General features: G+C 40.9%; 1 protein-coding gene across 1 annotated transcript in view; it reads right to left on the minus strand.

Moving 5' to 3' along the window:
* LOC126473774 (uncharacterized) overlaps positions 1–25,661 on the minus strand; it is a 91,306-nt gene that overhangs the window by 23,358 nt on the left and 42,287 nt on the right. The window contains exon 2 of the mRNA XM_050101039.1: positions 4,339–4,460. Coding sequence (XP_049956996.1) covers positions 4,339–4,449 — 111 coding nt within the window. The 5' untranslated portion in view covers positions 4,450–4,460. The remainder of the gene's footprint in view (positions 1–4,338; positions 4,461–25,661) is intronic.

The following is a 25,661-nucleotide window of genomic DNA, read 5'->3' on the forward strand; positions in this document are numbered from 1 at the left end:
TATAACGAAGTTGCTGCTTTGCTGACGGAAAAGGACTCCACTTACAGATTGCAAGGATATGATAATGAGCTAGCAGGAAAAATTGTGCATTTTTTGAGTATATTTAAAGAGTACACAGATGAATTAGAAGGCGAAAAATAACGGACAATCTAGTCAGTTCTTCTTTGGTTTCACAAACTGCAATAGATTTGCAGTGTCAATGACACTGACTGTCAGGTGAGTAATTACTGCAGTTAAAAGCACTGTTTCATTATGATAGGCGATAGATTTATAATTAACTAGCGTAATTGATGTGTACTAACAGATATGTATTTTTTAACAGGAGATACAAAGGATTAAAAATCGAGCATTGACTTTTGTTTGTGAGAGGATTGTGATCACTTCCAGACATAAAATTGTTACGTTTCTTTGGCCGTATTTTCGTGATCTTAATATGCTTGAAATAAATTAAAAGCAGGAAATTCTTAGCAATGTGCGACAAATGTGTGCTACTTACGCAGGTACAACATGAAATCACTAATATAATAGTTTTTGCATAGTTAGTGGATAATGTACTATAGAGAAACGGGAATGTTATATAATTCGTATAATATTTCATTAACGTAAAACACCTCGGTTTTACAGGAACGTTTCGATGATTTCCACATCGGTTCTGTATTACTTGTGTCTTTTGTTTATTATCGTAGATCCTTCAAGTACTGTGTCATCACCACCCTGAAAGAGAGATCGTCTCAAGGAATGGAGGAACAATAGATCATCCGCAATGATGATGACATCTTAAAGTGGTGGAGCAGACATGAAACAGATCTGCCAGGCCTGTCTGCAGTTGCAAGACGTATTTTATGTATACCAGCAAAAAGCTGACGTAATGAAAGATGCTTTAGTAAAGCCAGCATGTTACTAACAAATCGCCGCAGCCAATTAAATCCGGAACGCGTTAGTGATTTACTGCTGATCAACAATACTTATAATTTTGTTTCTGTTGCAAACAAGTGAAAAGAATGACAAGTTACGTCTGTAAATGTTTAATGTTCTTTGTATGTCTTATTTATGAATATGGTTGTCTTTTAGATTACAGGGACAGCACTTATTTAATGTTTCCTATTAATGAAAGGAAAAATATATCTTCTGTTTGGAAATGAGACTCGTCTTCTATCCGCGATTGTGTTGTAATATCATTTCACTTTCCAAGTGCTTTATGAATTTAGCTGCGTCACGTACCCGTTCTTGGAAACGTTATTTTTGTATTAAAAGAGAGAGAGACAGAGGTAAATACATTGTGTGTGTGTGTGTGTGTGTGTGTGTGTGTGTGTGTGTGAGAGAGAGAGAGAGAGAGAGAGAGAGAGAGAGACAGACAGACAGACAGACAGAGAGACGGAGAGGCGTTGGATTTGTACAGTACAGTGCAGCGAGCCAGGACGAGGCGAGGTGAGACGTCAGCGGTGATCGGTCATGCTTGGTTATCCGCGTGTCCGGAATCCGGACAACAGACATATGGCGAGTACGTGACAGAGCAGAGTCGTAGGTGCCGGACACGAGCGGCTCGGTCGCCCCGTCAACAGGCGAGCCGTGATCAGTCAAACATTGAGCGTTGCAGCACTCTACTGTGGTGTTGTGTACCACTGAGTGCTACGGCGGGACGAAGGCTTACCTTCGTTTTTAGGTCCTTGGTTTAGTACAGTACAATACAAGGGTAACATTGCTTACAGCGATACAACACTGGTTTACGGGTATCCGCGGCTTGTAAGTGATACTCAAGTGGGTCATTACGTCGGAAGTCGTGGGTCATTCCTTTAGAGACGTTGAAAATAAAATTAGTTTAATGACAGCATACATAAAGTCATTTAAGCAATCATTTCTTGTTAACAGTATTAGCTTATACCCAAGAATAAGCAGCTTCCACTCAGTTAATACTTGGCAGAAATCAAACCTGCATTTAGCTCGCACTCTTCCTCGGGCATGGATGTGTGTGATGTCCTTAGGTTAGTTAGGTTTAATTAGTTCTAAGTTCTAGGCGACTGATAACCTCAGAAGTTAAGTCGTATGGTGCTCAGAGCCATTTGAACCATCCGAAGTTTAACTCTTGTGCAGAAAGGTTGGCAGTTTACTACTACACCTATTTTCAATAAGGTACCACTCGAATTCAAAAATCTTAGCAGTAATCCACGCGCTTTCAAATCTAAACTGAAGAGTTCCCTCATGTGTCGCTCCTTCTATTCTGTCGAGGAGTGTCTTGAAAAATTAGTCTGATTCTTGTTGTATTGTTGATTCCGTTTACTTAAACTTATGGATTGACCCTTTCGGGTTCATACACACTTTATTTTTATCTGTTACTACTTTTATATTGTAATTTCATGTACTGACACGTTCCGTGATCTAGAAGATGTGCTCCTCAATTTGATCCCACGGAACTTTACGTGAAAATAGATAAAAATAAAATGTGCGCACGCTCAATTTGTGAATAAAATGGGTGGAAATATTAATTTACTATGCAAAAAGGCAAACCTACGTTTCTAGCATTTGTAGACTTAGAGAAAGCTTTTGACAATGTTGACTGGAATACGCTCTTTCAAATTCTGAAGGTGGCATGGGTAAAATACAGGGAGCGAAAGGCTATTTACAATCTGTACAGAAACCAGGTGGCAGTTATAAGAGTCGAGGGACATGAAAGAGAAGCAGTGGTTGGGAACAGAGTGAGACAGGGTTGTAGCCTATCCCCGATGTTATTCAATCTGTATATTGAGCAAGCAGTAAAGGAAACAAAAAAAAAAAAATCGGAGTAGGTATTAAAATCCATGGAGAAGAAATAAAAACTTTGAGGTTCGCCGATGACATTGTAATTCTGTCAGAGACAACAAAGGACTTGGAAGAGCAGTTGAACGGAATGAACAGTGTCTTGAAAGGAGGATATAATATGAACATAAACAAAAGCAAAACGAGGATAATGGAATGTAGTCGAATTAAATCGGCTGATACTGAGGAAATTAGATTAGGAAATTAGACACTTAAAGTAGTAAAGGAATTTTGCTATTTGGGGAGCAAAATAACTGATTATGGTCGAAGTAGAGAGGATATAAAATATAGACTGGCAATGGAAAGGAAAGCGTTTCTGAAGAAGAGAAATTTGGTAATATCGAGTATAGATTTAAGTGTCAGGAAGTCGTTTCTGTAAGTATTTGTATGGAGTTTAGCCATGTATGGAAGTGAAACGTGGACGATAAATAGTTTGGACAAGAGGATAATAGAAGCTTTTGAAATGTGTGCTACAGAAGAATGCTGAAGATTAAATGGGTAGATCACATAACTAATGAGGAGGTATTGAATAGAATTGGGGAGAAGAGTAGTTTGTGGCGCAACTTGACTAGAAGAAGGGTTCGGTTGGTAGGACATGTTCTGAGGCATCAAGGGATCACCAATTTGGTATTGGGGGCCAGCGTGGGGGGTAAAAATCGTCGAGGGGGACCAAGAGGTGAATACACTAAGCAAATTCAGAAGAATGTAGACTGCAGTATTTACTGCGATATGAAGAAGCTTGCACAGGATAGAGTAGCATGGAGAGCTGCATCAAACCAGTCTCAGGAGTGAAGACCACAGCAACAACAGAAATGCAAAAAATACTCACCTTTTATTGAGCGGGAGTAGTTCACAAGAGTAGCTGGTGGTCACTAACTGTATTCATAGCGCTCAGTCAATGAGAGGTAACAAGAGAGCTGATACTTGTTTACATGAATTTCAAAAACAATGCACAAAAAAAAGTCGTGTGCGGTGGTCTGCTAGACGCTATGGTGCCGAATAGTTTGTCACAATATGCGTGACGGCTATAATGAAAGTGCAGCTACTCACAGAGGTCCATTGAGGGACGTAATTATCGTATGACAGAAAAATGTGGTAGATAGGCTGTGGCGGAACCGTTGTACCCTGGAAAAAATTAGTTCCAATTTTGGCCACCAGGTACTAAACTGGCGAGGTGAATGCTGGAAAGACGCATAGAAAAATTTTCAGATGTAATGGATTAGAAATGGGACAAAGGCATGAAAGGTCAAAGAAGTGACAAAGGCATTATATTGATTTTATTACCAACCGGCACTTACGCAGTTTGTTCAGTATGAGCACTGGACGCAGCACAGCGCCAGATTTGCACCTGGAGCCCAAAATTGGAACTATTTTTTTTTCCAGCGTAAATCGGTTTCCCATTAACGCGTTAGCCTATCTACCATGTTTCGCTGCCATACGACAGTTACAGCCCCCATACTGGACCTTCCTGAGTAGCCACGCTGTAATTATAACCAGCCTGTATTATCGGTGTTGGAGGGGAGCAGGCGGCCTGCTGTGACTCACCAGAGGGATCTCGTTGCTGATCTCGGTCCTGTCCTCCTGCGGCCTGGCTGCCACCAGGGCCACACCCACTGCGGCCACGAGGGCGATCATCACGAACCTGTTGGCTGCCATCTTCACGTAAACTGGAAGCAAGAGCAGACGGTGGACGCAGTTTAGATTACGGCGCGTAATTTCGCTCTGATACAGAAATAAAGGAAAAATACTCATTGTTGATATTTAAGAGCTAAGCTAGACTTTATGAGATACGACTTGCAACTGTATTGTCGCCTGGGATCAAAACATTTAGAGAGCAGATGCCCTTTGGACCACCGAAGTTGAAATAATTATAATTCGACAATTATTCGTGAAACACATACAACCGTCTTATTTCAATATGCTTTCGAGTTTGTACGGAACTGCGACCTGAAGTAAAAAAGGAAAAATGAGAAATTTTGAAACAGTTATCAGCCACTAAATTGGCCACCACCTTAGCGGGCGACAGTTGTTTGAAAAGTAGTCTTACCAGAAAGCCAAGTTACACTCAACATTTCAAGTGTAAACGTTTACTGCTCGTTAACCTATATCCGGTTCTAAAAAATGGCTCTGACCACTATGGGTCTTAACTTCTGAGTACATCAGTCCCCTAGAACTTAGAACTACTTAAACCTAAATAACCTAAGGACATGACACACATCCATGCCCGAGGCAGGATTCGAACCTGCGACGTAGCGGCCGCGCGGTTACAGACTGTAGCGCCTAGAACCGCTCGGCCACCCTGGCTGGCACATCCGGTTCTAAGGTTTTTTGCTTTTCATTAAAATTTTCCATAATCATGACAGTCTACGCACAGTATCGCCGCTTATAGCTATAGTACAAATGAAGAAGTACAAGAGACGCTGAACGGTACTGACGAAAGGGACCAACATTTTGGACAGACTGGAGGGGATTCTGTTGTCCCATATTAAAGACACATTAAATAAGGGAGATAAGGTGGTGGATTCACTTTCCTCTAGCTCCATTTGCGAGTGAAACAGGAAAGCAGATGAATATCTTCGATACCCACTGCCATATTCTCCACAGTGGCTTGCAGAGAATGTATGCAAACCATTACTCGGTTACACGGTATTATTGTTAATAAAATAGATATGAAGACTGTGGAAAGAGAAGCGAACGTTACCGAACTTGACAAGGCAAAAATAGTGTTTGCTCATTAACATGAACTTTTCTGTTTTTCAAACGCTGCTGCAGAGCGACGTGGAGCAGATGTCCAAACACTGGGTTTGTACCTGGGAGGAGCCGAGTTCCGACGCCCATCCTACCATCCTAACGTCGGTATCAGTGGTTTCCTTGAGTGAGTTCTCACGGAACCCAGGTTGGTTCCTACTGACAGGGAATGCGGATCCTATCCCCTCTGTTCTTCTGTACATTTGCTACACCTCCAATGGCCTCCATGTCTTATTTCCTCTTCACAGCACTGATTTCGTTAAAAGAAAAAATAAATAAAAAAAAAAACAGACGTTCCACCGAATCAGAATCTGTGAAGCCTTAGTTTCTGTGTTACATTTTATACACATGTCTTTTCGACTATAGCTCCGGTTACAATCTTCAGTTTTTGATACACGTCAGGTATCACACATATATGTAAGTAGCTGTACCCGGACACTCTTTTACTGTAGCTCAATCTGCTTAAATTGAAAAGAAAAAAAAGAGAGAGCACGCGTTTCCAATATGTGTGGGAACTGGATATACGCCCTAATCTGCTTCTCTCTCCTGTCTCTGTCCCTCTCCGCCACCCTCTTTCTTATTCTTTGTCTGTCTCCTCCTTCTTCCCCTCTCTCTGTGCTTCACCTCCTCTCCTTCTCTGTGTCCATCTTTTCATGCCCCTCTTTCTTTCCCTTTCTCAGTCTGTGTCCTCCCCCCCCCCCCTTACTCTGCCCATCTTCTCCTCCCCCCTCTCTCTCGCCATCTCCTTCTGTCCCTCTCTCTGTCCATTTCCTCATTTCCGCTTTCTACATCTATTACCTCACACCATTCTGTGCATCTCCTCTCCTCCCCCTCTGACCGTGAGCCTTGTTTATTGTTATTGCTATTTCAAATTTTGTAGTAGTATTCGAATCATAAACTAATAAGCCGTCAGTACAAATTTCACTTTGTCTAACAACGTTTCACTGGTGTATATTTTATATATTCGTTTATGTATTAAAAGTATATAGTCTATACGTGCCTAAATGTTTGTTACAGTAACGCGTAAAAATCTGAAGTAAATCAGAAACGGACATTTTGAGATTTTTGGTAACAATGTTTTCGCTTTATATATACAGGGCGGTACATTGATAGTGACTGGGCCAAATATCTCACGAAATAAGCGTAAAACGAAAAAAAACTACAAAGAACGAAAGTCATCTAGCGTGAACGTGGAAACCAGATGGCGCTATGGTTGGCCCGCTAGATGGCGCTGCCATAGGTCAAACGGAAATCAACTGCGTTTTTTTTAAATAGGAACCCTAATTTTTTATTACTTATTCGTGTAGTACAGACAAATTGCGCGCAATCGGGAATCTCAAAAACGTCGGTGTTGAGAATGCTACATCAACATCGATTGCACCCGTACCATATTTCTATGCACCAGGAATTGCTTGGTGACGACTTCGAACGTCGGGTACAGTTCTGCCACTGGGCACAAGGGAAATTATGGGACGATGACAGATATTTTGCACGCGTTCTATTTAGCGACGAAGCGTCATTCACCAACAGCGGTAACGTAAACCAGCATAATTTGCGCTATTGGGCAACGGAAAATGCACGATGACTGCGACAAATGGAACATCAGCGACCTTGGCGGGTTGATGTATGGTGCGGCATTATGGGAGGAAGGATAATTGGCTCCCATTTTATCGATGGCAACCTAAATGGTGCAATGTATGCTGATTTCCTGCGTAATGTTCTACCGATGTTACTAAAAGATGTTTCACTGTATGACGGAATTGCGGACGTGCGGTTCTAGGCGCTTCAGTCTGGAACCGCATGACCGCTACGGTCGCAGGTTCGAATCCTGCCTCGGGCATGGATGTGTGTGATGTCCTTAGGTTAGTTAGGTTCAAGTACCTCTAAGTTCTAGGGGATTGATGACCACAGATGTTAAGACCCACGGTGCTCAGAGCCGTTTGAACCATTTGAACAGAATGGCGATATACTTCCAATATGATGGATGTCCGGCACATAGCCCGCGTGCGGTTGAAGCGGTACTGAATAGCATATTTCATGACAGGTCGATTGGTCGTCGAAGCACCATACCATGGCCCGCACGTTCACCGGATCTGACGTCCCCGGATTTCTTTCTGTGGGGAAAGTTGAAGGATATTTGCTATCGTGATCCACCGACAACGCCTGACAACATGCGTCAGCGCATTGTCAATGCATGTGCGAACATTACGGAAGGAAAACTACTCGCTGTTGAGAGGAATGTCGTTACACGTATTGCCAAATGCATTGAGGTTGACGGACATTATTTTGAGCATTTATTACATTAATGTGGTATTTAGACGTAATCACGCTGTAACAGCATGCGTTCTCAGAAATGATAAGTTCACAAAGGTACATGTATCACATTGGAACAACCAAAATAAAATTTTCAAACGTGCCTATGTTCTGTATTTTAATTTAAAAAACCTATCTGTTACCAAATGTTCGTCTAAAATTGTGAGCCATATGTTTGTAACTATTACAGCGCTATCTATCATAAAGCGAAAAAAGTGGTCCAACTAAAACATTCATATTTCTTTAAGTACTACACGAATATGTAATAAAAAAAATAGGTTCCTATTTTTAAAAAAACGCAGTTGATATCCATTTGACCTATGGCAGCGCCATGTAGCGGGCCAACCATAGCGCCATCTGGTTTCCACCTTCAAGCTAGACAAGTTTCATTATTTGTAATTTTTTCGTTTGACGCTTCGTTCGTGAGATATTTGGCCCGGTCACGATCAATGGACCACACTGAATATATATCAAAACAATAGGTCAAGAACTTTCGGAGTTTGAATAAACGAACATTTATGTCTTTGTTTATATAGATTGGACCACCGTGAGAAACATATTTACAGTCATATTGACCATACAGCAAGTGTAACTGAAGGGATAAGCGTTTACATAAGTATTTTAAGGAGATAATGACCAGTATCAGTTGTGACTAAGATTATTATCCATTTTTTTTAAAATTCACTTGTCACAAACCTTGAAACTAGGTGCAACTCCCTGTGCTACGTGTATAGCTACAAGACTATGATTGATTGAGAGAGCTACTGTTTTTGATTAGTACAACAGAAAATATCAGAGTACTTCATGCAAACACTGGTTGATTAACGGAATAACCGTTACGGTTGCATTCTATCCGAAGCAGTCTCTGGGTGTTAGAGGCTCACTTAAAGAAGTGCACTGTTTTTAAACGCGTTTCATAGTTCAGCGACATTTCGGTTAGATGTGTAGTAAAAGCATCTTAAGCATGTTGAAAAGTGTGCTCAGATTGGATTAAAGGAAGCAACAGAGAAGTTCAAAGACGATTTGCGCGATTCCTCACGAGTTTACTCAGTCAGCACAAGAGAGTCTCCGGAAAGTTGATCAGTTTTCATATTACACCGTAGCTTCAAATTTACAGCTCTTGTCATCTTCAAATGTGATAAACCCTGTAGCAGACTCGTCAAAATAGATAATTCCCGTTAAACATTCCGAAAATAATGAAGTCTTACAAAATGTGTTTATGAAGCACACACCGTATGGTCACATATTAAACATATCGTCACTAATGAAACAGATTAATATTGAGTTGGCAACATTGCAGAAGAGGAACTTCAGTATCTCGTAATGGCTTGCTATTCGTAGTCCAAGAGGGCACGTTCCAAGGCGAATCAAGCCACGTACGAGGTGACTTCAGAACCTAGGTTGCGGATTATTATGGCAAGACGAGTAACTCTTGTTGAATGCTGCACTACGCCTGACAGGTATACAGATACATGATATTGGTAGAAAGTTCCGACCTTGTTTATAGAGGTCGGGTAACTATGTTGAAAAATAGTCACCAAGTCTCCGTAAACAAGGTCGGAACTTTCTAGCAGTCGTTCAGTTCTTTGACGGCAGTAATCCGCACCTTCGTCACGTAACCATTCGACAATCGCTGTTTGAACGTCCTCAGCGTTGGAAATTCTCTTTCCTCCCGCGTGTTCTTTCAGTCTACGGAAAAGATGGAAATGGCGACGTGCAAGATCTGGACTTTCCAGTCAGCATCAGCCACGTCTGGGCAGCCTTGGACAAATTGTTGGCACTGTTTCACTACGGCTGAACGCAATGATGCATTAAGACCGCATGCCACCAGAATTTCAATCAGACCACAAAAATCTTACTCTCCCGCGTAATTCAATTTTGAAGTCGCAATGCAATACAAAAACTCGCACTTGACATTCACGTGTATTTCGTAAAGTACGTCGTCCGCAGTATAAATTAAGCAAAACAATACCGTGACTAGGATCAGTGAGTGTTCAGAGGCTAAAATCTAAAGTATGGTACATACTCTTGTTGGCTTTTCACAGTTTTATGACGGAATTAACCAGCAACACCTGCTGAGATAGTTTTGAAGCACATAATGCAAGAACACACTGTGTGGGACGTTATAAGGTTGCGCATTCATAATGGAATGCTGAAAGATAATCAGTACTTAACGATGATTTCATGCACCTATGTTAATTTGCATAGTCTGAATACAGTGTGCTGGAAGCCCACGCCAAAAAAAAAAAATGTCATTTGCGCGCTTATCACGTGCCATTGTATCAGGATGACATAAGAAACTATGTTAAACCTGCTACTTGTAGTGTTTGACGTTGTGAAGAGAGGAAGTGAAATGGCATTGCATAGTTGTCTTAAGTGAGTGCTTAAAGCTTAGATCCCGGTTTCCTCCTTACGCGATTACGTTGACGCTCCCTGTCACAAATTTCAGCTAGTAGTAGCGAAAACATCCTCCAACACAAGAGGAGGAGATATAACTTCGAAACGACCCGGAGACACTAGAAGCTAGATTACAGTGTGGTCAGTCAGAGACTCCAAAATCAGACACTGGTCTCTAAGGCCTATCCAGGAGCATATATAAATTTTGACCACAATTTAGTAATGATGAAGAGAAACCGAAGCTGAACAAAATAGTCCGTAGGATTCTGTGTGGAAACAGATGAGATACTAAGATACTGAGGATTGATGAGATACGTTTGAAGTTCCCTACGGCCATAGATACTGCGATAATACCACAGTAGACAAATCAGTTAGAGAGGAATGAATATCTCTAAAAAGGGCAATCACACGAGCTGAGCACACAAATGTATTTACAAGAAAGGTAACTGTGGAAAAAACTTTGGGTTACAGAAAAAGTTCGACGAAAGCCGGAAATAACAAGATGTTCAGAGAAAGACAGCAATCCAGCAATATAAATCACTCTGGAATGAAATAAATAAGAAGTGTAGGGAAGCTAGGGTAAAAGGTTACAGGAAAAATATAAGGATGTCGAAAAAGAAACGACATCGTAAAGACTTATTCAGAGTACAGTAAAGTCAAAACAACCTTCAGTGAAATTTAAAGCAAGAATATCAGCATTAAAACTGCAATGTGAATTCCACTGTTAAACTGAGACGAGAGAGAGAGGAGACAGGTCGAACGAGTACATTGAAGGACTTTGCGATGGGAAAGATTTTGTCTGATGTCGTGATAGACGAAGAAGTGGAAGATACTGAGGGTCCAGTATTAGACGTAGAATAAAAACGAGCTTTGGAATATTGACAGTCAAATCAGGCATAAAGCTTAGGTAGCATTCCTTTACAATTTCCAGAATCATTGGCCGAAGTAGCAATTAAACGACTATTCAAGTTGCTTGGTAGAATCTATGTGACTGGAGACATACCATTAGACTTTCGGAAAAAATATCATCAGTACAATACCGAAGTTAGCAAAGGCGTAAAAATGTATGAATTCGGTCAGCTTAATATCTCATGCATTCAAGATTCTGAAAAGAATGAGATCTACAGAATAATGGGAAAGAAGTGAGAATATGTTAGAGACGATCAGTTTGGTTTCAGCAAAGGTAAACGCACAGGAGAGCCAGTTATCATGTTACGCTTGATAATAGAACCAAGACTGAAGAAAAATTCAGGCGTTCTCAGGATCTGAAGACCTATAAATTCCGCCCTGGTAGCTGAGTGGTCAGCGTGACAGACTGTCAATCCTAAGGGCCCGGGTTCGATTCCCGGCTGGGTCGGAAATTTTCTCCTCTCAGGGACTGGGTGTTGTGTTGTCCTAATCATCATCATTTCATCCCCATCGACGCGCAGGTCGCCGAAGTGGCGTCAAATCGAAAGACCTGCACCAGGCGAACGGTCTACCCGACGGGAGGCCCTAGCCACACGACATTTCCATGTAAAAGGATGGAGAAACATAAGGGTAAGCTATAGGAGAATATGGGTAATATACAACGTATATTGTACAAGAATATGTGTACAAGAAACAAGACGGAACGATAAGAATGGAACACAAAGGTCGAAGTGTTCGGATTAAAACGGTTATAGAACAGGGACGCCTTCTTTAGCCTCTATCGTTCAATCTACACACTGCACAAGAAATAGGACAAATAACAGAAGGCTGCAAGACTGGAGTTAAAATTCAGCGTGATAGAACGTCAGTGATATGATACGCTGACAACATTTCCGTCCTCAGTGAAAGTGAAAAAAAAATTACAGGACCCATTGAATGGCATGCACAGTCTAATGGGTACAGTATCTGGATTGAGAGTAAACCGAAGAATGACGAAAATAGTAAGTAGTAGAAGAAATAAGATTAGACGATAAAATTAACGTCTAAATTGTTGACCACTAGGTGGGTGAAGTAAAGAAATCCTGCTACCTTGGAAGTAAACTAACACATGACGGACAAAGGAAGAAGGATGTAGAAAGTAGACTATCACTGGCAATGTGGAAGTTTCTGGCCAAAGCAACTCTACTAAAATCAAACATCGGCCTTAATTTGAGGAATAAATGTCTGATAACGTATTTTTAAAACACAGTAGTGTAAGTAGTTACTCAAGGAATGTGGGAACATTCCAAAAGAGGAGAATCGAAGTGTTTTAGATGTATTGCTTTATATGGAAGTTAAAAATTAGGTTGACTAATGAAGATTGAAGAGGTTCTCCACAGAATCGGCGAAGGACTAACAGACAGAAAATGATAACAAGTAGAATAGAGAAGAGAGTCGTGTGAAAGCCACAGGGAATAGCTTCCAGAGCAATAGAGAAAGCTACAGAGGGTAAAAAACTCTTGAAGACCACAGAGTCTGCAATACCACAAAGTCTGCAATACATCCAGCAAATAATTGATGACGTAAGGTGCAAGTGCTACTCTGAGATGAAAAAGTCCACAGAAGAGATGAATTCATAGTGAGACGCATCAAACCAGTCGATAACCTTAGCACTAAGAGTGGGCTTTCTGCGTGCCTTTCATTTTGGAGACGTTTCATTTCCTTGCATAAGAGCCGGATGTTTCCCCCTAGCAGCTTTCACATTTTCGACCGTTGACATACAGCTGACGCTTCCATTCTGTGAAGTAAGTGAAAGCTATCATGACTGCGTTACTGGTAACAGTTTGAGTGGACCACGAGCATATGTGTCACATATTGCTATATAAAACGTTATACACTAGAAAAGCGATGTGCAAAATCAAAGGTATCGTAAAATGGGATGAATAGAAGCAATTGGATGAACAGAAATGAAATCTCCAATAAAGTTCTACGCTATCCTGTCGGATGACAAATGGGAAAACCATTCAAAGATTTATTTACCTGGTTTGGTAGTAAACCAATTTAACACGGAAATTATGAATTTCAAAGTTCGTGACACTATGAGTTGATGTTGATCATCTAAAATTTCAGTTTTAAAGAATAATTAATGTGTTTCGGCTAACTAAAAATGAGAGATTGGATTTTTCTGATCAGTGAAGTGGACAAACGACAGTGTTTCTTCAGAAGGAGACCACAAATTTGGCAGAAGTGAAGAGCAACGTAGTGCTGTTTTCAATACAGAAGATTATATTATGGTGAAAGTATACAGAAAATGTAAGCGTGCTGTACTCGTATGAGAGGAGGTAGTGATTATGTCGATAGATGGTGCACGTAATGTACCCAGGAACGAACATTCTCGAACATGATAGTTTTAGTGGGCCGAGTGTTATGGTGTGAGGAGGAATAATGTTGCATGGGAGTACTCACTTCGAAATCTTTGCATATGGTACACCCACCGTCATTGAGACACTTTACTTCCCCATGTGACACTTTACTTCCCCATGTGCGTCTATTCAGGGTTCACTCGGCATTGACTTCATTTTTACGAATGACGATGGGTGACCGCATCGAAGTGCGCAGCTGGTGGAGTTTTGTAGCGAGACGGTATCTACATCTACATTTACATCCGTACTCCACAAGCCACATGATGGCGTGTGGCGGAGGGTACCTTGAGTACCTCTATCGGTTCCATTCGGCGAATGGATTGCCTGCCCGTCGTTCAACACAAATCTCATAGAGCAAGTCTGAGATGCAATGAGGAGACTTATTGCAGCTCGTTAACATGAACCAATGATCATCCAGCAGTGATCAACCGCATCGGTGGAACGCCCTACCGCAAGAATTCCAGCATGGGAGCCCGTTGCAGAGCAAGAAAGGGAAGGAAGGAAGATTAGGTTTTAAGACTACTATGGGGCCCTCACATACTGAGGAATCATTTGTCTTGATCGGTTTACGGAAACTGTAGAATACCTTAATTTCGGAGGCTCGACGGAGATTTGAACCGTTGTCCCTACAAATACTTGATGCTGCAAGATAAAGAAGACCAAATAGTACTAAAATTGAGCCATATGAGTTGTTACAGGGACTGAATATTGGGAGCGGAGTGTTTTGACAGAAGTCATTCAATACGATTTGACACGTTAGTTATTGAAAGCTGCCCACATTTCTCTTCTAGTGCTTATTGTTTAGGTACACCTGTTTAATAAAGTTAAGGAAGAAGAACTAGAAACTTTGAGGTTCGCTAGTGAGGTTGTAATTCTGCTAGAGATAGCAAAGTGTTTGGAAGAGGTTGAATGGAATGAATAGTGTCCCGAAAAGAGGTTATAAGCAACAAAAAATGTAAAACATGCGTAATGGAACGTAGTCGAATTAAATCAGGCAACGCTGACATAATTAGGGTAGGAAATGAAACACTAAAAATAGCAAGCGTAAATGAGTATCGCTACTTGGACAGCTGAATAACAGATGATGGCCAAAGTAGAGAAAACTGACTATAGCACGAAAAACATTTCTGAGAAAGCGGATTGTATTACCATACAACATAGGTTTAAGTGTTACGAAGCCTTTCTGAAAGTATCTGAATAGAGTGTAGTCATATATGGATGTGAAACACCGACGATAAACAGTTTAGACAAGAAGAGAATAGAAGCTTTTCAAATGTGATGCTACAGAAGAATATTGAAGATTAGACTGGTAAATCATATTACTAATAAGGAGGTACTACACAGAATTGGGGAGAAAGGAAGTTTGTGTCATAACCTGACAAGAAGAAGGGATCAGTTGACAGGGCAAATTCTGAGACATCAAGGGATCACCAATTTTGTTATGGAGGAAAGTTCGGGGAATAAAAACTGTAGAGAGAGCAAGTAGTTTCCGAGAGACATAAGTTGCAGTAGTTATTTGGAGATGAAGAGCTTACACAGAATAGAATAGCATCGAGATCTGCATGAAACTGGTGTTCGGAGTGAATATCACAACAACAACAACAACAACAAAAACAATATAAATTTATGCATTTGGAAGTCTTTTCTGAAGGTATCTGTCTGGAGCGTAGTCTTGTACGGAAGCGAAACGTGAACGATAAGCGGTTTAGAATGAATAGTATGTAGCTTCTGAAATATGATGCCGCAGATGGATGCTGAAGATTAGATGGGTAGGTCGGATAACTAGTGAGAAAGTACTGAATGGAATAGGGGGAAACAGAAATGTACGGTAGAACTTCACCAAAAGGTGGTATCAGTTGATGGTACACGTGTGAGGCATCAAAGATATCGTCTGTTTTTAATGAAGGAAAATGTGAGAGGGTGAATTTTGTAGAGAGAGACTAAGGAATGAATATAGTAAGACAGTTCAAATAGATGTAAGTTCTCGTAATTATTCGGAGATGAAGAGGGCTACACAGAATAAAGAAGCGAGAAGAGCTGCTTCAAGCCAGTTTTTGGACTAAAGATCACCACAACATGAGCGTGTCTCTTTATGGCTTATACTTGGGGATTTTGTTTTTGAGGGTAATGCCCCACATTTTTTTTAAAAAAAGCCATTAATACACATAGACAAACGTCCTTGTTGGTGCTTCACATTTTATTTTTCTTCTGTGCGTCGGTGAAGTTTCGAACCATTCTGGCAGATGACACAGCCGTAGAACAGTGTCAAAATGGCATCTGCATACGACTCACGTTACAAGCAGCGTGCTGTTATAGAATTCTTGTGTGCAGTAAAAGAAACCGTGGTGAACATCCATAAACGTTTGTGTGCAGTCATGGAGACGCTGCAGTTGATAGTACAGTTGGGCGATGAGTAAAGAAAGTTACAGTCTTAGGAAATGCAGAAACAGACCTCCATGATCAGCCACGCTTGGGATATCCTGTGGCAGCCAATGCTCCAAACGTGCTGAATCGTGCGGATGTCATTGTTCGTGACAACCGGCGCATCACAAGTCGACAATTGACTCTACAGTTGTCGGTCAGCATTGGAAGTGCGTCTGCGATGATTGAGATTCTCAGATATTCAAAGAGGTGCTCACGATGGGTTCCACGAATGCTCACAACGGACCACAAGATTCAAAGAAAGGCCATTTCATCTGAATTGTTGGAGCGTCTTGAGACCGACGAAGAGGCCTTTCTATCATGGATCATTACGGGGGACGAAAGCTGGGCACACCACTTTGCGCTGGAAACAAAAAGTCAATTACTGGAGTGGCATCACCCTCATTCACCACAAAAGAAGAAATTCAAGATAACCCCTTCTAACAGAAAAGTCATGGTGACAGTCTTCTGGGATTGTGATGGCGTCATTCTCGTGGATGTGATGCCAAGAGGTCAATCATCAATCAGAGGCATACGTGAAGACCCTGACTAACTCGAGAACCGTTTCCTACGTGTTCGATCGGACAAGAATCCAGCATAAATCTTGCTCCAACACGCTAATGCACACCACACACAAGTCTGAGAACCCAGGAACACATCGTCAAATTGGATTGGACATCATTGCCTTATCCGCCCCACAGTGGAGATCTGGCACCCTCGGACTTCCATTTCTTTTGGTCGCTTAAAGATTCTTTACGGGGAACACACTTTGAAGATGACGAGAGTGTCAGTCATTCAGTGAAAACATGGCAATGCCTACAGGACAAGAGCTTTTACCAGCAGGGTGTACATGCTCTTCCACAGCATTGGCGTACGGCCATAGAACGTGATGGAAACTACGTAGAAAAATAGGACATGGATAAGACGTGTTGACATATATTGTCACCAAATTCTGAGTCTTAACAACAAATATCTTCTGAGAAAAAATGTGTGGGGCATTACTTATTGAACGATCCCCGTATAAACCTGCCTTTATTTGTCTAGTCTAGGGAAACTACCAAAAGAGTTATACAAAGATTGGCCTGTGTATCAGGTCTTCCGTAGTTAAACTGGCTCGCAGATGGTGTTACTCAGCTCCCTAGCGCAATACAGATTAACCTATGCGAGCACTCAGCTAGAGAGAAGGCTGTGTGGAAGAACTCTGATTTAGTGAAAAAGAAATAGCCATCAAATAAGAGTAGAGTAAGAAAATCAGAGATGAATGTGTCGACGTAAGATAGTCAGCTGGATGCAGTAGAGCATCAGAAGCTTGGCGATTTATACTTCAAGTGAGAGCTAAACTTAGAAGAGCAACTAAATTATTGCAATTTCTGAGTGGAGGACACATTTTAAAGATCCTCTTACAGAGGATATGGAAGCGTTTCTAGAAGAGCAGAATGATGTGGAGATTTGTCCTATGAAGGAGGAAGAAGTTTATCAGGTCCTTCAAAATTCAAAAAATTGAAAGCGGCCAGTCCTCGAAATATAGAAATGAAATTATTGAAGTTCGGAGGACCTAAAATAGTAGTAACACTAACAATTATTTTTGATAAAGTAGTTAAGGAGATGAAGTGCTCCAGGAATGGAAGAAGTCATACATTGAAACTTCCTGGCAGATTAAAACTGTGTGCCGGACCGAGACTCGAACTCGGGACCTTTTCCTTTCGCGGGAAAGTGCTCTACTTGGGTATCTCAGACCGTAGAGCACTTGCCCGCGAAAGTTTAAGGTCCCGAGTTCGAGTCTCGGTCCGGCACACAGTTTTAATCTGCCAGGAAGTTTCATATCAGTGCACACTCCGCTGCAGAGTGGAAATCTCATTCTGAAGTCATACATTACCGCCTTATGTAAGAAAGGGAGCAAGAGAGATGCTACTAATTACTAGAAATAAGTGTAATGGCTTCGGTGAGTAAGTTGTTGAGTAGTATAATGAAGAACAGATTGGAAAATGTTGCGCTGTTTGTTGTATCGCAGGAACAGCCTTGTTTTACCGCTGCGAAAAGCTGTGTTGATAACATATTTTGTGTAAGCCGGATTTGTCAGAAAATGATCGCAAAAATCAAGATCTCCCTTTGGTGTTTTTTGATTTAAAAAAAAGGCTATGATTCTGTGCCAAGGAGGTTACTATGGACAGCAATGGTAAAGGCTGGAGCGGGTGATGCAACTACAGAGTTGGTGCAAAGGATGTGTCACCAATACGAGGCAGTTTTAAAGTTTGGTTGCAAGATATCGGAAAGTTTTGAAACAAGTAAAGGATTAAGACAAGGATATTCTGTGTCATCAAATATTTAAGTTATACTTGTTGTACTTCTTAATTACTGAATAGCATGTGTAGACGTTTGGGTATGGCAGTACAGCATCAAATTTTACATTACTTACAGTTTGCCGACGATCAAGTACATATGGCTTTGCATACGGATGATACCATGGATCAGAGCTAATGAATGCTTCTAACAATGGGGCTAACATTCAATATGGATAAAACAGAATATCTTGTTGGAAGTGGGCCGGGTAAGAAATGTAGACGTGTTCAAGTATCTGGGTTCACTAATCAGTAAGCCTGGACTGTGTGAGCTGGACATATCCCACAGGATCTGGCAAATGAGGGTGGCCTTTTGCTCATTAAACGGTGTCTTTTGGCGCCGGCACATATACAGGCGAACAAAGAAGGTAGTGTTAAGTTCTGACATATGGCTCGGAGTGTTGGACACGGAACGAGAGACAAAGGAGGAAAACTGAGCCTGTCGAAATGGACAAGTTACGGTGGAGCACGAAAGTGACCCGACTGGCTCGACTAAGGTATGATGCTGTGGAACCAGTCACAGAGAGGACTGATGTTCGAGCACTGATATACTATGGACGCGTCCAACGCTTGGAAGAACCACGATGGCCGCAGTGTTTGCTCAATTGGTCTCAGCGAGGGAGAAGGAGCCGAGGGATGCCGAGAATAACGCGGACGAGATCTATAGCCGAAGTCATGGAAAGGAGAGGACTGTAGGAAGAAGACTGGCAGAATAGAAATTTGTGGCATCTGAGAACAGGCAACTGCTGATAAGCGGAAACGCCCACTGAAGTAAAATAAGTAAGAAGACCAGCTTCCTGAGGAACGAAGAAGAATGCACGAAATTACGCAATGTTCGAGATAACACACCGCGCCACTGTTCCAAGATAAAGAGAGTGGAGCGAAGCTGAGGTGAAAGCGGCACGGCAGTTGCTCCTGGGGCTACATCCGCGACAAGAAGCGATCCCCCCGCAGAGTGGGGAACGCTGTAGGGCGGCGCGTGGCGTGGAGAGCCGCCGGTGAGGTGGGCGGCACCGGGCCACCAGTTGCACAAGGGGCGCACTGCCTTGACCCGAGACGCTCCGCGGAACACTTTCTTCGCTGCCCCGCCTGTCACTGATGACTCCGGCAAGTGGAGCACACGCCACGCCAAGTCTTGCGCAACATTACTGTGACACTTTCCTAACTATCCGGTTCACACAACTCTCGGCCCCGTACTGCTGACAGCTGATTTTTTTACTTATGGTATATTATTTTATTTGGCCTTCAACGTGGGTCAAGGGCGCTCATGCCACCCCTCCTCCCCCCTAAATCTCAGGCAAAAGAAAAATTATAGCCAAGTTGAAACGTCCCCTTAGAAAAATTATTGAATTAGTGTGCTGATAAACCTCTTACATTATTTAATTTTCAAACAGCTGAGCAAAACTGAACGTACTCAGACATTTCGCTCTTTACCTATTTTGATCAACACTAAACTGACACACAATATTATTTAGCGCAACGCAATCTGACTTTCAATAATCCCTACAAAAGAATGGCCCTGACTAACATTAACCTATACCTTTCACAAATCACTTACCTCACAAAAATGTTCGTTACTCGAACTACTGCAATACAGCGAGCGCCACTACTGCCAGCTAAATAAAAGATTCAAACTACTGAAGGCACTAACTACTGATAGGTTTAGTTAGCAAATGAAAGATTTTGATAGAGAACAAACAATGTATTTACCTTAATAGTGTTCAAAAGTCATAATATATATAGCAGTTCATGACATCCATTCTTACAAATGTACTGTTTCAGATGGACACACGTCCAGATCATCCGCTCTCAAAAATCCGCCATCTCACTTCTCCACATCCACCACTGCTGGCGGCTCACCTCCAAACGCTAAGCGCTGTTAACAGCCAACTGCCCAACACTACAATAGCGAATATTACAACATTGCCACCCAGCCACAGACTGCACACAGCACAGCCAGTGATTTTCATACAGAGCGCTACGTGGCTTTACCAATATAAAAACCTAAACAGCCTACTTAGAAAGTCATATGATTTGCTTTCAAGAAAATGATTTAAACTTTGGTATTAAGTAGGTTTTAACTGGGTCGTAACTGGAACTTTTTGATGGCTACTGAAGAGTCGCTATTTGTCTTCCAAAATATTAAAAATACTCAGTACCTCCAGGTCTAGGTCCCCCGCTAAAATCTATCGTATGGGGCCCTTGACGTGGGTAGACTATGTAGTTATCAACAATTACACCGTTTAGCCTTCAAAGTTAGATTATTCAGCCACCAAAAATTACAAAAAGCTATTTTTTTAAAACGTGTAAATGTACATATCACTTAAAAGTAAACAATATTTCTTCACCATTAGCAAAGCTCTTTGTATTGCTCTCGTGTTTCCAGCCGGATTCGCCAGTTTATGTAACGATATTTCGACAACGTATGTGTTTGTGTGAATTCCTACGTGACCAAACTGCTGTCATTTGTCCCAAGACTTACACATTACTTAAACTAACTAATCTTCAGGTAATACCTGCAGAGTCTTCGCCAAACTGCGACTCCCTCCCACTACATTGCAGCTCATTTACATAAAGAGGACGCTTATTCTACAGGTATCACCCAAAGGAGACGTCAAGATACGACGACGAAATATCGTTTTACGTAAACAACTGCACCAGCCTGGACACACTAGAGCGATACAAATAACCGATTTACCGGAGAAGCTTAACATCACACAACAGAAAACCTCCTGTAAACTAAATATGGAAATAATAAATAAATTTTTCTTTGGAAAAAAACGTTTACAAACAGGTTTGATCAGTGACAACTGTTACGTTAATTAACTACTGATGGGTGCACCTTCTCTACACGTCTGAGGTCAGATTTTAAAATTCTTATCGAAAACAAACATGAAAGATTCATGGGCGTCGCATCGGGTGGTATTGTCTAAGATACACTATATATCTGCGAGGCATCTGTTCGTCATCTTCAAGTAGGAAAATAAACGTTATTGAGAAGATACTAACTGCCTTATCATTTTGTAGTGAAAGACGAGTAAGGCTCGTGGGGAATAGTACCCCAGCGTTCTGCATTCTGCGAGCAATTGTTTTCTATGTTACTGGAACTTGGAACAAGCGAAGATTAATTGGTTAATATGTCCAACGTCTGTGTAACTGCAGAATAAATGATGTTTTTGTTAAATTACTGGCTGGTAAATGGGCTACCTTTAAACTCTGAAAAACCACACTTCATCCAGCTTCGTAGAAAGTTCTATGGTCCTGATGTGCCTATTAACGAAAACTGAAACTTGAGGAATCATCAAGTAGACTTGCTTCAAGGTTTAAGTTAAGGAGGGTACAGAAGTCAGTAAGTTAACATAATTTGCATATTTTCATTCTATTGAGTCTTTTCGGATAATATTCTATGGTAGTCCTCACTTATCCAAAAAGTATTCAGTGCACACAAGAAAGTATTAAAAATACGTGTGTTGGCTACACACACACACACACATCACAGCTACACACACACACACACACACACACACACACACACACACACATTTCTTGCAAGTATCTCTTTAGACAACTTGGATTGACAACAGCCTTACAGAACATATATTCGCTTGTGTTGTTGTTGTGATCTTCAGTCCAAGGACTGGTTTGATACAGCTCTCCAGGCGACACTATCCTGTGCAAGCTTCTTCATCTCCGAGTAACTACTGCAACCTACATCCTTCTGAATCTGTTTAGTATATTCATCTCTTGGTTTCCATCTACGATTTTTACCCTCCACGCTTCCCTCCATCACTAAATTGGTGATCCCTTGACGCCGCAGAACGTGTCCTACTAACCAAACCCTTCTTCTAGTCAAGTTGTGCTACAGATTCCTCTTCATCCCAAGTCTATTCAGTACCTCCTCATTAGTTATGTGATCTACCCATCTAATATTCAGCATTCTTCTGTAGCACCACATTTCGAAAGCTTCTATCTTCTTCTTGTCTAAACTGTTTATCGTCCATGTTTCACGTCCGTACATGGCTACACTCCATACAAATACTTTTAGAGAAGACTTCCTGACACTTAAATCTATACTCGATGTTAACAAATTTCTCTTATTCAGAAACTCTTTTCTTGCCATTGGTAGTCTTCATTTTATGTCCTATCTATTTCGACAATCATCAGTTATTTTGCTCCCCAAACAGCAGAACTCATCTACTGCTTTAAGTGTCTCATTTGCTAATCTAATTCCCTTAGCATCATCTGATTTAATTAGACTACACGCCAGTATCCTCGTTTTGTATTTCTTGATGTTCATCTTATATCCGCCTTTCAAGACACTGTCCATTCAGTTAAACTTATAGCGTCCCCAGTGCTATATTACGAAACTACTTTTAAAAAACAGTATTTATAAAGAAGAGACATTTAAAAATTTAATAATTTATTTTTATCTTGTAGCTTTAAAACAATAATTTCCTTGTGTAAAGTTTCGAATGCAAAGAAATATAACAAATTGATCTAAAGAGACGACAAGATACGCTCTTTTGTTAATTTTTAGTCGTCTTCACTTCCTCTCTTGTTTTGGTTGTGTGTAGACGGACATCTTGCGAGTGCTGGCAAATGTAAGCATATTTGTATGAGTTAAGCAGATAATATATTGATTTAATATTATTGTGCACTTTTAATTTGTAAGAGGTGATCCCGATTTCATGTCCGCCTTCCTTGAATTAACCTGCATTCGAGTAATTTACAGTTCAACAATCGCAGCGGCCGATGCAGCCAACGACGCCATTACGTGGCGATATTAACTTATGAAAAATTAGCGGAAGCAAAAAACTCGCCCGCTATTAACATAATATTAATTTTTCTCCACAGCCGCCTGACGTTGCAGAAAATACGTAGCTTTAAGAGTCTTATTTTCAGTACCATAGACGAGAGCCAGAGCCAGGACTCCGACTACAATACAATGGTTAACGGAGTTAAGAAAAAATACTCTCGCGAGTGTGTGGGCCGCAATTGTAATTAATAACTAAAGATCTTTTGCTTTAAAGTGAACTGACTAGCCGAGGAAATTAATACGAAAAGTTTATTCCAATGTTCAACTTGTATGCTCATGTTTCAAGATTCAGCGAGTCTAACATTCATTAACGTAACAAATAATTTAAGATTAATATTGTTAAAAAGGAGAACTTCACAAAAGCATTTAACCGTAAATCAAAATTGAATGAAATATCATTTTTATTAAGACCCACCACGTAAGTCGGCAACAATCGTAATAATAATAATATATTATATTACGGCGGCCGACGGACGCGAGAAACTGCTGTTCCAAGTCCATTACTGTCTCTGACAGAGTTATAAGGTCATTGGCAAAACCTCAAAGTTTTTATTTCTTCTCCAAGGATTTTAATTACTACTCCAAATTTTTCGTTTCCTTTACTGCTTGCTCAGTATACATATTGAATAACATCGGGGATAGGCTACAACCGTGTCTCACTCCCTTCCCAACCGCTGCTTCCCTTTATGCCCCACGATTCTTATAACTGCCATCTGGTTCTTGTGAAAATTGTAAATATCCTTTCGCTCCCTGTATCTGACCACTGCCACCTTCAGAGTTAGAAAGACAGTATTTCAGTCAACCTTATCAAAACCTTTCTCTACGTCTACAAATTCTAGGAACCTAGGTTTGCCTTTCCTTAACCTATATTCTAAGGTAAGTCGTAGGGTCAGTATTGCCACACGTGTTCCAGCTTTTCTACGGAATTCGAACTGATCTTCCCCGAGGTCGGCTTCTACTAGCTTTCCCGTTCATCTGTAAAGAATTCATGTATTTTGCAGCCGTGACTTATTAAACTGATAGTTTGGTAGTTTTCATACCTGTCAACACCTGCTTTCTTTGGGATTGCAGTTATTATATTCTCCTAGAAGTCTGAATGTGTTTCGCCTGTCCTCATATCTTGCTCACCAGATGGTAGAGTTTTGTCATAACTGGCTCTCCCAAGGCTCTCAGTAGTTCTAATGGAATGTTGTCTACTACCAGGACCTTGTTTCGACTCAGGCCTTTCAGTGCTCTGTCAAATTCTCCATGCAGTATCACATCTCCCATTTCATCTTCCCTTACGTCTTCTTCCATTTCCATAACATTGCCCTCAAGTACAGCGCCCTTGTATAGACCCTCTATATGCTCCTTCCACATTTCTGCTTTCCCTTCTTTGCTTAAAACTAGTTTTCCATCTGAGCTCTTGATATTCATACAAGTGGTTCTCTTTTCACCAAAGGGCTCTAATTTTCCTGTAGGCAATATCTATATTACCCCTAGTGAGATAAGCCTCTACGTCCTTGCATTTTTCCTTTAGCCATCCCTGCTTAGCCATTTTGCACTTCCTGTCGATCACAGTTTTGAGACTTTTGTATTCCTTTTTGTCTGCCTCATTTACTGCATTTTTATATTTTCTCCTTTCATCATTTAAATTCAATATATCTTCTGTTACCTAGGGATTTCTAATAGCCTCGGCTTTTTACTTACTTGATCCTCTGCTGCCTTCACTATTTAATATCTCAAAGCTACCTATTCCTCTTCTACTGTATTTCTTTCCCCTGTTCCTGCTAATCGTTCCCTAATGCTGTCTCTGAAACTCTCTACAGCCTCTTGTTCTTTCAGTTTATCCAGGTCCCATCTTCTTAAATTCCCACCTCTTTGCAGTTTCTTCAGTTTTACTCTACGGTTCATAACCAATAGATTGTTGTCAGAGTCCACATTTGCCCCTGGAAATGTCTTAAAAGTTAAAACCTGTTTCCTAAATATCTGTCTTACCATTATGTAATCTATCTGGATCCTTCCAGTGTCTCCAGGCTTCTTCCATGTATACAGCCTTCTTTCATGATTCTTGAACCAAGTGTTAGCTATGATCAAGCTATGCTCTGTGCAAAATTCTACCAGGCGGCTTCCTCTCTCACTTCTTATCCCCATTCCATATTCACCTACTACTTTTTCTTGTCTTCCTTTTCCTACTATTGAATTACAGTCCCCCATGATTATTAAATTTTCGTCTCCCTTCATTATCTGAATAATTTCTTTTATCTTATCATACATTTTTTCAATCTCTTCATCATCTGCGGAGCTAGTTGGCATATAAACTTATAATACTGTTGTAGGTTTCGGCTTCGTGTATATTCATTTATGAAATTAATTATCAACTGTCCATCTGAGCTTGAGAATAATATTCTTAACTACAACACTAGAAGGGAAAATAATCTGCATTATCCTTTAACGAATCTAACTTTGGTATAGAAAGGGATGAAACACGCAGCTATACATCTCTTCGACACTTTAACCGTGGAAATAAAATTTTAGAGATAC

The sequence above is a fragment of the Schistocerca serialis genome, chromosome 4 (assembly GCF_023864345.2).
Source record: "Schistocerca serialis cubense isolate TAMUIC-IGC-003099 chromosome 4, iqSchSeri2.2, whole genome shotgun sequence".
NCBI classification, from domain to species: domain Eukaryota; kingdom Metazoa; phylum Arthropoda; class Insecta; order Orthoptera; family Acrididae; genus Schistocerca; species Schistocerca serialis.